We start from the raw sequence: 15,165 nt of genomic DNA on the forward strand, positions 1-15,165 counted from the left end.
TTGCCCTTTCCTTGAGGCCAGTATTAGACACTGCTCGGCCTTGTCAAAACAACTCTGTTACAGGGTTTGTAACTAGGGGATGTCTTTTCCAAGCCACTGGGAACCTGGATACAGTTTTTGAGTGCTTACTGGGATATTCCTTGTCTATTCGGTAAACATTTTACCTTTCCCAATTGTTTTCACACAGTCAGAGAATCACAGAATTGTAAGGGCTGGATGGGACCTCCAGATACCATCGAGTCCAACCTCCCTGCAAAGCAGGTGTAAGAGATTATTTAATTTTCATTGTCTCAAAGCTTGCTGGGGACACAAATGGACTTGTTCAAGTCCAGACAAGTCCTGGGCAAAGGCTGTGAAATCCTTTCTCTGGAAAACTTTGATGGACAAGTCCTGGGCAAGGGTTGTGAAATCCTTTGTCTGGGGGACACAGACGGATAAGGCCAGGGGCAAGGAGAGAGAGATAAGCTGCAGATTAATAGCTGTGAAGCAGTCTTTTGTGTGGATTTATCTCAGGATGATGGCCATCTCAGGGGGTACTCACATGACTCTTGCTCAAGCGCCCAGGGATGTTACGTAGGCAGGAGAACAAGCAGGATAAAAGAGGAATCGAAACCCATGAGGTTTAGGTTTCTGGCAACAGATTCCTCATGAAGAACAGAGGTTTTCTGACAACACAATCCTCATGAAGAAGAACAGAGGTCTTCTGCCATGAGAAGCCTCATGACCTGCCTCTCTCCCTCCTGGACTTGCTCTGCTCTCTCCCTCCTGGACTTGTTCTGTGCTCTACCACGATGCTGAAGAAGAACAGAGGTGCCTGCCAACAGATTCCTCACTACAGAATTCCTGCATGCTGACGGACTCTCCTGGGTCTGCTACCTGAGTCCTGCTGCTTCCTCCTGGATTGGTTCCGTGACTTCCTCCTGCCACGTGCTTGCTGCCCAAGGCCGGCCACGCTGCTGCTCTCTCCCCCCCTGCTGCTTCTGCTTCGGACCTTCAAAACGTCATGCAACGGGACCGCTGCTGGATCATGGTGGTGACTATCCCCGCTTTACGCAATTCTTGCTTCTTTCCTATCTTTTCTATCACTTTCCCCGTCTCCCTGATTAGGATTTATAATAAACTGGTTGGACTAACATATGAACCGTTGTTTCTTAATCTCACGCCGGGTATACAGATATTAAAAGAACCTCATCTCCCTCCTATAAATTGGAGCAAGGCAGCAGGCCACCTACAGCAGCCTGCACAGATGGATGTCCAGGTGTGTCTTGAGTATCTCCAGAGAAGAAGAATCCACAACCTTTCTGGGCAGCCTGTTCCAGTGCTCTGTCACCCTTATCACAGTACGAAGTTCCTTCGCATAGTGGTGCAGAACTTCCTATGCTCTAGTTTATGGCCATTTCCCCTTGTCCTGTCCCCAGAGACCACTGAAAAGAGGTTGGTCATGTCCCTTTGACATTCACACTTAAGATATTTATAAACACTAATAAGATCACATTTGAGTCTTCCTTTCTCACAGCTGAACAGACCCAGGTCGCTCAGTTTTTCTTCATAGAGGAGATGCTCCAGGCTCTTTATCATCTTTGTGGCCCTCTGCTGGACTCTCTCCAGGAGCTCCCTGTCTTTTTTTGTACTGGGAAGCTCAAAACTGGATACAATAATCCAGGTGAAGCAGAGTAGAGGAGGAGGATCACCTCCCTTGACCTGCTGGCCATGCTCCTTTTAATGCACCTCAAGATGCCATTGGCCTTCTTGGCCACCAGGACACACTGGACTCTTGAAGTCCAACCCAGCTTCATAGCAATAAACATACTGAAGCCAATCATCAGGCATCCAATAAAATACTCTTAGAAATTACTAACATTTTCTAAGTTTATCACACCTTCAGTCTGTTATTATTTTTTTTTAACAATGCAGGTAGTACACATCTAAACTCAGAATAAGTATCTCAACTAGCATACCACACCAAACAAACTACAAGCAAGTATGACAGAACCAGAACCCGTGATCCTATTTGTTCTTAAAAGCAAAAAAATACAGTCCAGGTAAACACATAGATAGGTTTTGGGAAGACACTGTATCAAACCTAAACACTGTCTTTCCATCAAGATTGAGTGCCAAAACTCAATGTTTACTTGTTGATTTCTCTTCATTTACAGAGAGCTCTGTAAACGTCCAGATGAATCAGCAGCCAGACTGTTGACTCCACATACAAGAACACAACCAATCTCTTTAGGGGAAAGTAGAGGAAAAGAGAGGAAAAGAGATTTGAGAATACTGCAATAGTAGTATTACAGCAGAGCATGCTTAAAGTGCAATTTTGATTAAGTATGAATAATACTTTTCATGTATATTGAAAGCTGCAAGTAAACTAACAGGTTAGCCTCTCTATCTATCCCATTCTTCTTTCTCATCAGCCTTGGGAAAGTGCGGCAGTCCATCACACTGAGTTTCAAACAAATCCTTCTTTTGCAGTCTAACTCTATTTCAACTTGTAGTTCTTGAAAGACTATGAAATTGTTGCCAACATGATGAGAAGTGCTGATGAAAAGATACTGTCATAACACTATTCATACATCTTAAACATAGCAAAAAGTTTATTCCTTGTCTGTCAACAAAACACAGAATCACAGAATGGCTTGGGTTGAAAGGGACCTCAAAGATCACCTAGATTCAACTCCCTGCTGCAGGTAGGGTTGCCAACCAGTAGATCAGGCCAAAAACAGAAATTAAAATATTTTTCACAATCAGCATTTTCCATTTATGTTCATCGCTGCCGCATGAGTCATAAAGTGAAATTGAAAAAGCTAAAGAAATAAACAAATTGCCTCTGAAGATAATGGTACTGGCTATTATAGGATTGTCTGCCATGCCAGCAAACAAGTAACTGGAGTAACACAAGTAACGTATCAATCTTCCAAACCGTACTGAACAGATAATCCAACACTTAAGCTTTTTGAGAAAAAAAGCAACCAGGTGATAAAACTGATAGTGTTTTACATTTTTTCCAGTTAATAAACTAGAAGCTTATGTAGTATTTGTATGCTGCAAGAACTTTCTGAGATTTCCTCATGGGAATCCAATCGTTAAATTGCTGAGAGATGTGGTTGATGCCTTGTCCCTGGAGACTTTCAAGGTAGGCTGGATGAGGCCCTAGGCAACCTGATAGAGCTGTTCATGTCCCTGTTCATTGCAGGGGAGATGGACTAGATGACCTTTAAAGGTCACTTCAAACTCTAAGGATTCTATGATTCTATGATTCTAAGTTCTACTGACATGAAAAATCATCGAAAAAGACTTTGGGAACCATACAAAAACACTGCAATACAAAATCCTGCCCATATTTCACAATCAAAAATATCCCATCACTTTCTTTTCTATCTCCCAAACAGATTTTCCACAAGCCATTCAGTGCTGTCCCATTCTCATTCCTCACAGATGAGAAAAATAATATTGAAATGAATGTGGTACATATGCTGTAACAGCAAACACCCACATCACTGTGCTCTGTGCTAACCTTAGCCTTCTTTGTAGGCTGCTACTTGTCAATTATACTTTCATGCTGTGTCTTACTTTGAATGCAAGTGCTCTTGGAACCAACCTGTCACCTCTGATTTGTCAGGAAAGTAACATGCATACCTGTAGCACACTATAAATAGGAGCTGTCTTGAACAACACATTTGTTTTCTTGCCCAAGGGTAAGCTGTAACCTGTAATGTTACAAACAAAACCTTGACTGAAAACTAACTGTCCTGAAGTGTCTTGGGGACTTGAACTGAAGAAACAAAAAGTAGGATGCAGCAGTAGGAAGAAAATTATGATCGTAATGAGGAAGGAAAAGGAATATAATAGCAAAAACAATTCCTGAAAAAGCAGTAAGAGAAAAATATTTTGGACTCTCAAATGTAGTGCATAAAGCAGCAATGGCTCAGAGTAGACTGGGTACAACCTTATCTCTGATTACCTCAGCAGTCTGCCCTACCAGATTTGGAACAAGAGCAGAGCACTGACCTTTATCATAAGCACACATCATGAACTTACAACAAAGCTGCATTCATGGATAAGCTGGGAAGTAAGAAAGAGAATGTTACTGGGAATGCAAATTTGAAAACCCTTCTCTCTACCTTGCCATATCCATGATGGATATAGGCAGGCCAGGCTCAGAAGCCTGATCAGCCTTTCCAGACAAATAGTGGCCTGCTAAAAGAGACTCTTTTCCCTATTTCTTCTCTCTTCACATGTGCTCACAGCTGCAACATTTTAAAACTAAGTTAATAGCTTTCATGACTGGGTCAAATTACATTTTGTAGCAAATTATCTAATTACAACATTCCTCTAATAACACAATCATTAGCACAGATTTAAATCAGTTGTTGCAACTCAAGAACTGATCTAGCGGTCATAAACCAAACACTTTTCAGTCAGTTTACACAACTTGATCCTTAAAACTGGCACTTGGAACAGAGGAGAGGCACAACAAAAGCATGCAACCCACCTCCATTCACCCTATTTGGTTGCTGCTCTGGTGTTTGGACTTGAGGAGAATAGCAGGGCGGCTGATAAGTACTTGAAGGAAAGGGCTGGGAAGTAGGGCTTCTCCTGCAGTCCCGAATACTGGAGAAAGTCTGTGAGTGTGGGATCCCTCTCTGGAATGGGGAGCAGCGTGTGAGCCGTGGCTGTGGGGGTGGGAGATGGTCAAATTCTTCCTCATCCTCAAAGCTGTAGCGATCATACTCCTGGTCACTGCACGTCCCCTTCTTTCCAAAATGCAGTGATACACTTGAACTGTGTCTTGACACTGATGCTGAAGTCGAAGCATAATCTTGTCTAAGACCTGTAAATTCCAAGAGAAGGATGATTCGGCTTCTGCTTAAGTGATCAACACTTAACACACAATCTTTCAGACTTGGCAAGTCTGACAGCAAGAACTGGATTTACACTCTGACCAAGCTGAAGATCTGAGATAGGATTCAGCAAATCTAACTATTGGTGTCTACCTTTCAGGTATCTAAGCCTGAATTACTTCCGCTGAAATCTCTTTTTAGTAACATTAAAAAAAAAAAAAAAAACTAGAAAGAGAATACAAGCATCTCCAAATTGTGCTGTGTGAACTGTCTCATGTGCTTCTCTTCAAATAGTATGAATTACTCTAAGGAGCTGCCTATTTCTCTGCCAGTGAGAAGATGACACAAATATTAAGTATTTAATTTTTTTAAATTGAAGAAATCAACACTCAATTTGTTTTCCAAATTATTATATTATACTTATTACTATACTTTTATTATTGTACTTATTACTGTACTTTTATTTTCCTGCAAAAAAAAAATGATGACAATGACATTTCTTAACATATAATCCATGTAAATATTCTTGCTCTTCAACCTCCTTTAACCACGGTGAAATCCTGCTAGAACCTAATCTCAAAGAAAAGGCTCAGAGGTGACATTGTCACATTTCATATACATGCGTTTTAACGCCCCTTTCTCAAAACGACAGGTATGAGAACTATCCCACTATTAGCTCCAAGCAAAGTGAGGGGAAAGCATCCACAGTCCTTCCACTTCCCTCTTTTCCTGCTGCAGAGCAGCCAACACAGGAAGCTTTGCACTTCCAGCATCTGAGCAATTCTGCAAATAGCTGTGAACAATAGCTTCCTTAAATTTACAGAAAGCTTTCAGCTTCAAGTATCTTTGCTACCATAAAGAAAATTTCTTAACATAACTGCTTTTTTTCCCCCTCTACAGTAGGAGATCATTTGTGCATGTGAAGAGTTTGTGCTTATGTGCACATATAATACTACCACTTTCTGCAGGATTAAGTGGACATCAACTGTCATGTGTTCAAAAACTGCAAACTGATTGCTGGGAGAAGAATGAGATGAAGTGATTACACAAGAAGTAGATTAGAAGAAAAACAGCCTTTCTCTTTCCAGTTTATGAATGACCTGATTTATCAGAGCTAAGCACCTGAAGACTTTTTTTAAACCTTGCTCTGAAGGAGGAGAGCACAGCATTTACACAACACATTCTTACACCTCTATGGTAGTCACAAAACTAATTTCTCTTAATTCTTATATCTTGCAAATAACATCAGAAATTTTCTGAGCTATAACTACACACAGTGACCACTTGAGAATTCAGTGTTATGTCTGCAAAATTACTCTGCTGAATGTAACTAGTACTAACAGACTCACAGCAAGCTCAATGCTAACAAGTCCAGTAGCTCCAGCCAGATTGGATCTCCAATTTCTTGCTCCTATTTCTTCATTTCATGTAATAATAGAATGGCCTGGGTTGAAAAGGACCACAATGACCATCTAGTTTCAATTCCCCTGTCATGGGCAGGGTCACCAAACACTAGACCAGGCTGCCCAGAGCCACATCCAGCCTGGCCTTGAATGCCTCCAGGGATGGGGCATCCACAACCTCCTTGGGCAACCTATTCCAGTGCATCACCACCCTCTGAGTAAAAAACTTCCTCCTAATATCTAACCTAAATCTCTCCTATCTCAGTTTAAGACCATTCCCTCTCGTCCTATCACTATCCACCCATGTAAACAGCTGTTCCCTCTCCTGTTTATATGCTCCTTTCATGTACTGGAAGGCCACAATGAGGTCTCCCTGGAGCCTTCTCTTCTCCAAGCTAAACAAGCCTGGTTCCCTTAGTAGTCACTTAATATTTTGCATTTTAATTCAGGCATCTTTTGTGAAGTTCCCTTGTTTTTTATCTCATCATATCCCCCTTTACAACTTATTTGGCACTGGAAGAAAGTGAAGATGCATTGTTTGAATGATTTCTATGCCAAATGGCATTTATTTTTGAATAAAGTTATCTTCCATAAACTACTATCACACCAAAATATAATACTCCATTTGCTGTGGAGACTAGCTTCAGAGCAGGTAGGACCACACTGAGCAGGCGATCTGGAATAAAAAAGCCAACAAAAAGGTTTTTTTTAAGGCTTTTTGAAGCCAGCAACAGCGCTGTGCTAATGTAGGGCAGCAGGCAGCTTGTGGGTGGGCTCCTGAACCAGCAGGGCGGGATCTGGTACATTAGCGGCACAGTTTAAACAACTTACGGACGTGTCACCACCTGCCCTTAATGTTCGCACCTGATAATAGGCTTTAAATAGCTTCGGAGAGAGCAGAAACACAGAGGACCTCAGGTCACTTGCTGACCACAGAGAAAGGAGGTTTAGTAAGTGAGCATAGCCCACGCTGCCCATATGGTACTGCAGCTGTGGGTTTGGGAGGTGGGTCAAGAAGACTGTAAGTATTGTTCCTCTGTGCTTAGGAGAGTGGCCTTCCTCTTGACAGTCTGAGACTGCAGGCCCAAACACGGTCTCCACCAGACAGTGGGCTTATTCCAAGATGACCGTGGCGACCCAGACAGAGGGCCTGCCCAGAAATGTGGCTGTTCAGGTCTCCAGCTGCAGGGAGTGCCCGAGCCTGCTTCTGCCTGGGGAAAGTGGCAGGGATTCCACATGTATGAGATGTGAGCAGGTAGATGAGCTGCTCAGCCTGGTGGTGGAGCTCAAGGAGGAAGTCCAGAGACTAAGGACCATCAGGGAGTGTGAGTGGGAGACAACTCGGCTGAAGTGCGTCTATACCAATGCATGCAGCATGGGCAACAAGCAGGAGGAGTTAGACGCAATTGTGTGTCAGGCTAACTATGTCCTAGTTGCCATTACCGAAACCTGGTGAGACCACTCCCACCACTGGAGTGCTGTGGTAGATGACTACAAGCTCTTCAGAAGGGACAGATGACAAAGGAAGGATGGTGGAGTGGCCCTTTATATTAAAGACTGTTTTGATGTTGAAGAGCTTGGGGTTGGGAATGATAAAGTTGAGTGTCTGGGGGTATGAATCCGGGGAAGGCCTGTAGGAGCGACAGCTTGTTGGGGGTCTGTTATAGAGCGCCTAATCGTTATGAAGAGATAGATGAGGTGTTCTATGAGCAGCTTGCGGAAATCGTACAATCGCCAGCACTCGTTCTCGTGGGAGACTTCAACTTCCCTGATATATGTTGGAAATATAATACAGTGCAGAGGAAGCAGTCCAAGACGTTTCTAGAGTGTATGGAAGACAGCTACCTTACGCAGCTGGTACGAGAGCCTACCACGGGTGGTGCCCTGCTAGACCTGCTCTTCACTAACAGAGAAGGACTGGTGGGAGATGTGAAGGTCAGAGACCGTCTCAGGCAGAGCGACCATGAAATTGTAGAATTCTCTATTCTTGGAGATGTCAGAAGGCTGACTAGAAAAAACTGCTATCTTGAAGTTCCAGAGGGCAGACTTTGACCTGTTCAGGATGCTTGTAGCATGGGTCCCTTGGGATTTGTTCCTTGAGGGTTAAGGGGTCCAGGAAGCCTGGATGCTCCTCAAGTTGGAAATCTTAAAGGTGCAAGAACAGGCTGTGCATGAATGCCGTAAGGCAAGTTGCAGGGGAAGACCAGTGTGGATGAGCCGAGAACTATTGTTGAGACTCCAGAAGAAAAAGAGCGTCTATGTTCTATGGAAGAAGAGACAGGCTACTTGGGGAGATTACAAGGAAGTTGCTAAGCTATGCAGGGAGGAAGTTAGGAAGGCAAAAGCCCAACTTGAACTCAGATTGGCCACTGCACCAAAAGAGAATAAGAAATCCTTTTATAAATATATCAATGGTACGAAAAGAACCGGGGAGAATTTCAATCCTTTACTTGGGCAGTGTGACCACTGAGGATAAGACTGAGGTCCTGAACGTTTTCCTTACATCTGCCCTTAATAGGCAGATCAGTTATCCTCAGGGAAAGTTATGGAGCAAATCATCTTGGGTGAGATCACACAGCACGTGCGTGGCATCCAGGGGATCAGGCCCAGCCAGCACGGGTTCATGAAAGGCAGGTCATGCTTGACCAACATCATCTCCTTCTATGACTGCGTGACCAGCCTGGTAGATGCGGGAAAGGCTGTTGATGACACGGTCTCTCACAGGCTTCTTCTGGGGAAACTGGCTGCCTGTGGCCTGGACAGATATACCCTTCTTTAGGTAAGAAACTGGCTAAAGGGCCGTGCCCAGCGTGTAGAGGTTAATGGAGTTAAGTCCAGCTGGAGACAGTGGCAACAAGTCATGTCCCCCCAGGGGTCAGTACTGGGACCCATCTTGTTTAATATCTTGATTGATGACCTAGGTGAGGGGATTGAGTGTACCCTCAGTAAGTTTGCAGATGACACCAAGTTGTGAGGTGGCCTCAATCTGCCTGAGGGCAGGGAAGCCCTTCAGAGGGATCTAGATAAGCTGGATCACTGGGCTGAGGTTCAACAAGGCTGTGTTGGGTCCTGCACTTTGGCCACAATAACCCCATGCAGCGTTATAGGCTTGGAGTTGAGTGGCTGGATGACTGTAAAGAGGAAAGGGACCTGGGGGTGTTGGTTGATGCTTGGCTGAACATGAGTTGACAGTGTGCCCAGGTGGCCCAAAGAGGGCCAACGACATCCTGGCCTGCATCAGAAATAGTATGGCCAGTAGGAGCAGAGAGGTAATCATCCCCCTCTACTCAGCACTGGTGAGGCCACATCTCGAGTACTGTGTTCAGTTTTGGGCCCCTCACTACAAGAAAGACATCAAGGCCCTGGAATTTGTCCAGAGAAGGGCAACAAAACTGGTGAGGAGTCTGGAGCACAAGTCTAATGAGGAGCAGCTGAGGGAGCTGGGATTGTTTAGCCTGGAGGGGGCTCAGAGGAGACCTTATTGCACTCCACAACTTCCTGAAGGGAGGTTGTGATGAGGAGGGGTTTGGCCTCTTCTGCCAGGCAACAAACAGGACCCGAAGAAATGGCCACAGGTTGTACCAGAGGAGGTATAGATTAGACATAAGGGAAAACTTTTTCTCTGAGAGAGTGATCTGGCACTGGAATGGCCTGCCCAGGGAGATGCCTGTCCCTGGCAGTGTTCAAGAGGCATCTGGATGAGGAGCTATGAGATATGGTTTAGTAGCTTGTGGTAGCAATGGTAATGGGAGGGTGATTGGATTAGATGATCTTATAGGTCCTTTCCAACCTTGTGATTCTATGATTCTGTAATATATGTCAAACAAGCCTTCTGGGTTAGATTTGTGCACAATCACAGGTCTCACATCAAAATGTTGACTTTAAGTGTCTGAAGAACTGTAAAGAGAATTCATTTATAAAATTTAGAAAAACAAAGTAGGTGCAAAAAATCCATGAGTACTGCTCAGGTTTTTTCCTTTCTCACAACACATACATAGAGTGATAACCACAGCACCACCGAATTGATGATCTCCAAAGGTCCCTTCCAATCATGTACACCTCCCACTGCCAAAGGAGGCTCCCTAGAGCAGGCTGCACAGCTAGGCGTCCAAGCGGGTTTTGAACATCTCCAAAGAAGGAGACTCCACAGCCTCTCTGGGCAGACTGTTCTGTCACCCTTACTGTGCAGTTCTTATGCACACTTGTGCTGAACTTCTTATACTTCATTCTGTGGCCATTTCCCCTTGTTCTATTGCCATGTACCACTGAAAAGAGTCTGGCCTCATCCCTTTGCCTCCCACACCTTAGATATTTATAGACACTGATCTATAGTCTTTTTTTAAGGCTGAACAGACTCAGGTAGCTCTGCCTTTCCTCATATGGAAGATACTGTAGGCCCTTTATCATGCTTTATTTAAATAATACCTTTAGACACTACAAAACAGCCAAATAATATTGTATTAACTGGATATGGAACTCCTAATTGTGTTTCACCAATAAATAAGAACTAAGTTTGAAACATCCAGTACCATTAACCTGAACCTGACATTATGTACTCTTTCTCAGATAAAGAGTTTTTCCATCTGCTGCTGAAGAGGTGACATCTTTCAGGAAAGATCCAATTGACTGAGACAAGCCAGGAGCAGTTTTGACTGCAGTGTAAAATCTTCCTCTGAAAAACGTAAGAAAAACACCTACTCTCTTCCTGTAGACGGGCCATAATCTGAACATCGGTGAGGTCCTGCAGTTTGTATCCCATGGAGATAGAATCATCCTCCAGCTCTGAGGTGCTCAGCTCACTGTCTATTGATGACTGTGGGCTCAAAGGGGAACTCCTAGAAATGTAACCTAGGCAGAAAAACATAATCTTTAGTCTGTGAATATCTCTGGTCATTTTTTCATTCAGAGTAACTGCTCTTTATGTTACAATAGCTTAAATTATTTTTATGTAACAAACAAAAAGCTTTCGGAAGTATAGCCCAGCCCAGCAAAAATCAGCAAAGGGATTAGAAACTCATGAGAAGTAGAAGTAGTAATGGATCATGAATTCGTCTGCTTGTTCCCAAAATAGCTTTGCATAGCCCAGACAATGAATAATTTAATCTGTTCAGTTCTAATGGCATAGACTTGTTAGAGTACTCTAAATCTACCTGCATTTGAATCATTCTTATGATACTGTAGTTTTTCCTATCCTTTTCTGAAAAGCAAGTGTGCGTATGTCTCTAGTTTAAGCTCAGTACTCAGATTCTATACAGTAGTTATTTACTTAAATTTTACTATTCTTTTTAACTGTTTGTAATTGTCAGAGAAATAAATGATCATAGCAATTAAGACTGAAATAGGCATTATGAAACAAAATAGTAAACAATGTGTCCTTCACAGAGCTGACTTCCAGGGAGTGCTCTATTTTTTTTCTGTGAAGTAGGGAAAGTATAAACTAAACTGCAATCACTTGTACAAGCTGGCATTTGCCCAAATTAAAGAAAAATTCTTCAAATAAAAAAGCAAATTACTTATTAATATCCTTTGAACCACCAGAGGCTCACTGCCTACAGGAGGAAACTGTGATGAAGGCTCTTAAGCTGTGCTTGTATCACAGATGTGTTTGTATTCTCCAGCACAGCATTTATCCAAAATTCATCATCAATTCAGCTGTTCTCTAACAATAACTCCAACAGAAAAGCACATGCGGGGATTACTTTGCTTTGGAGGGATTATAATTGGTAAATGTGTTTGCCTTTTTAAATTTTCAAGTTGTAGTGGTCCTCTAGGTTTTCTAACATCTGTGCTCTTTTGGATCAGCAGCTAGAAGCTAGATAAGATATGTGAGGGCACCTGAAACTGAACTAGATGCTTTTGGTTAGGAACTAAGCTGCATCCCATTGAACAGGGCAGCTCAGACATCTAGCTTACACACGTAAACACCGACACAAGGCATTATCTCACCCACAGCACTCATATTCCTTAATAGGGCTTTCTTCACTGGTAAAGAAAATTGTGCATAGAGCAGTGTGGCACTGTCAGCACTGCTGACTTCCTCAGATCACATCTGCTATTGCCAGCAATAAAACATTAATGCTTCCTCCCCAGAGGATTATTTTCTCTACTGCCACTTCAGCTTAAGAGCAGACACAGACTGAATCCTGATACCTGTACTGAAGAAGGAAAAACCCACTGAAAGTTTGTATTTTTCCTAAAATACCTGTGCCCTCTGAAAACTGGTGATAGTAGTAATGATGCCAGATGGAAAACAGCTTTGTTTCTCAGGGCTATTTTTATGAGGTAAATTGCCCATGCGAAGTCATTACACAACTGCACAAATGTTTTTGTAGACATAAAGAAGGGGCACAGTGGGGTAGAAATGAGCAGTAAAGGGCAAAGCTAGAGATGGCTTAAACTGATATTGCAGCAATTATAAAGTACGGTTAACCATTACAGAGAGCCAAGCTGCTTAGGAGCATTGCTTTCCTATAACACACTGCGTAACAAAGAAAATAACTTACACCAGCAGCTAATAGCAAAATTTTAGGTCATTTTAATGAAAAAATCCCTCTGAGATGAGAGTTTATAAAATCGTCTGAATAGTACATTGTTGTTAAATACTAGCAAGTTTAGATTGAATTAAGCAATCTTGTAAGAACCATAAATGAACAAAACGATAAGCATTACCTGTCCGTTCAGGTGTTAGTATTACTTTACTGGAGGTTTTAGAGAAGCTGGGACTATTAAAGCCACTGGCATATGGGGTGAGTCTTGCAACAGGACTATAGGGGAAAGCCAAGGAGACAGGTGTAGAGAAGAGGCTCCGCCATCGGCTAGCTGTTATGGATGTGATGGAAGAGGGGGGGAAAAAAAAAGATTTATTGTTATAAATAGAAAAGGTCTATTAGAGAGAAAATCATCTAACGATAATCTCTTAATTATACATGGATTACTTATGGCAAATGGAACGGTCTGAATTCAGCAGCAAAACAGGATCAGCAGAGCCTTCTACATTCAAGATTTGTTCCAACAAGTTTTCTACTAAATACGTGCTGTTTACTATTTTCTATGTATAAACCATTTTGGTATATATTTATCATATATATTGCTGTCAGTCAAGGCACAAAACAACAAAGAAAACAAAAAACATTACAGTTAATAGAGAAGCAAATTAAATTGGTAGTGCTCTTCAAGGAATTGTTCATAGCAATCAAACATCACACTTACTCAATTACAAGATACTGAATTATCAGTTCAGAGACAATGGTAAAATACGCTTAACCACCAAGTGGTAAAAACAACTGTAATCCCATAGCAAGCTTTTAAGCTACAATGCCATATTATTACTTTTCTTTTTCCAGCGTGGTTATATAAGCATGACAGTTTTTTCAAGGACCAACCAAATAATGGAACAGGGCACCTCTTTCTACAGATTGCTTACAGCAAGGTTGAAAAGCATCTGTTCTGCTTAGAAATGTCACAGAAAGTTCAGAGAAGGCAAAAATGCTAATGTTTATTTAACTTACATTTTCTTAGCTCATCTAGTAACGTAGCATTACATTTATAGTTTGGTTTGGTTTGTTTGTTTTTAATATCAGTTCAAAAGGTAAAATAAGCAATATCCACATACTTTTAGGATAGTCAAGGACTTTTTAGCTTCCTGTGCTGCTCTGCCAGTGAGGAGCAGAGGGAGGGCAGAACCAGGACATCTGATTCAAACTGGCCAAAGGGATATCCCATACCATATGGTGTCATGCTGAACAAAAAACTGGGAGGAGCTGAGTGGGGGCTGCCACTGCTTGGGGACTGGCTGTGTTTCTGTCAATGGGTAGTGAGCAATTACTTTGTGCATCACTTTGTTTTGTATATTCTTTTATCATTATTATTATATCCTTTCATTTTCTGTCTTGTTAAAGTGTCTTTATGTCAACCCACAAGTTTCAGCTTTCTCTAATTTTTTCCCCCTCACTCCTGTGGGGAGCAAGTGAATGGGTGTGTTGGTGCTTAGCTGCCTGCTAGATTAAACCACAGCATATGGATATACTTACATCTAGCTCAGAAATCCATGAGATAACTTTGGCACTTAGCAGGTGTCCTTCACTGTGATAGATGTTGCAAACCTATTTCAAAATCCAAAGCCCTCAAAAGCCAAGTGTCTAACACGTAATGGTTTATATCACAAATCTACTATATTGTTTGGGTTTGTTCATCCATTTCACAGAACCATAGAATCATAGAATGGTTTGGGTTGGAAGGGTCCTTTAATATTATCTGGTTCCAGCCCTCCCACTATAGGCAGGGACACCTCCCTCTAGACCAGGTTGCTCACAGCCCCATCCAACCTGGCCTTGAATGCTTCCAGGGAGGGGGGCCATCCACAGCCTCTCTGGGCAACCTGTTCCAGTGTTTCACCAACCTCACAGTAAAGAATTTCTTCCTGGTATCTAGTCTAAATCTACTCTCTTCCAGTTTAAAGCAATTTCCCCTCATGCTATTGCTACCTGCCCTTATAAAAAGTCCCTCCACAGCTTTCCTTCAGGTACTGGAAGGTCACTATAAGGTCTCTCCAGAGCCTTCTCCAGGCTGAAGAACCCCACCTCTCTCAGCCTGTTCTCACAGGAGAGGTGCTCCAGCCCTCTGATCATCTTCATGGCTCTCATCTGGATTCGCTTCAACACCTCCATGTCCTTCTTGTGTTGGGGGCCCCAGAACTGGATGCTGTCCTCCTGATGGGGTCTCATGAAAGCAGAGTAGAGGGGCAGAATCACCTCCCTTGTCCTGCTGGTCACGCTTTTCTTAATGTAACCCAGGATACAGTTGGCCTCCTGGGCTGCAAGCTCACCTTGCCGGCTTATGTTGAATCTTTCAATTGACACTCCCAAATCCTTCTCCTCAGGGCTCTCAAGCCATTCTATGCCCAACCTGTATTTGTGCTTGAG

The 15,165-nt window shown here is 42.7% G+C and overlaps 1 protein-coding gene across 2 annotated transcripts in view; it reads right to left on the minus strand.

The window, feature by feature from the left end:
• The window catches only part of SLAIN1 (SLAIN family member 1), a 56,714-nt gene that overhangs the window by 16,451 nt on the left and 25,098 nt on the right, over nucleotides 1–15,165 (minus strand). Inside the window, exons 3-5 of one of the 2 annotated variants that reach the window (XM_085215687.1) lie at nucleotides 12,914–13,063; nucleotides 10,943–11,092; nucleotides 4,493–4,831 (exon numbers count right to left, since the gene is read on the minus strand). In XM_085215687.1, coding sequence (XP_085071813.1) covers nucleotides 4,493–4,831; nucleotides 10,943–11,092; nucleotides 12,914–13,063 — 639 coding nt within the window. The remainder of the gene's footprint in view (nucleotides 1–4,492; nucleotides 4,832–10,942; nucleotides 11,093–12,913; nucleotides 13,064–15,165) is intronic. The other variant, XM_085215688.1, reaches the window with a different exon arrangement.

The sequence above is a fragment of the Meleagris gallopavo genome, chromosome 1 (assembly GCF_905368555.1).
Source record: "Meleagris gallopavo chromosome 1, MGAL_WU_HG_1.1, whole genome shotgun sequence".
NCBI lineage: Eukaryota > Metazoa > Chordata > Aves > Galliformes > Phasianidae > Meleagris > Meleagris gallopavo.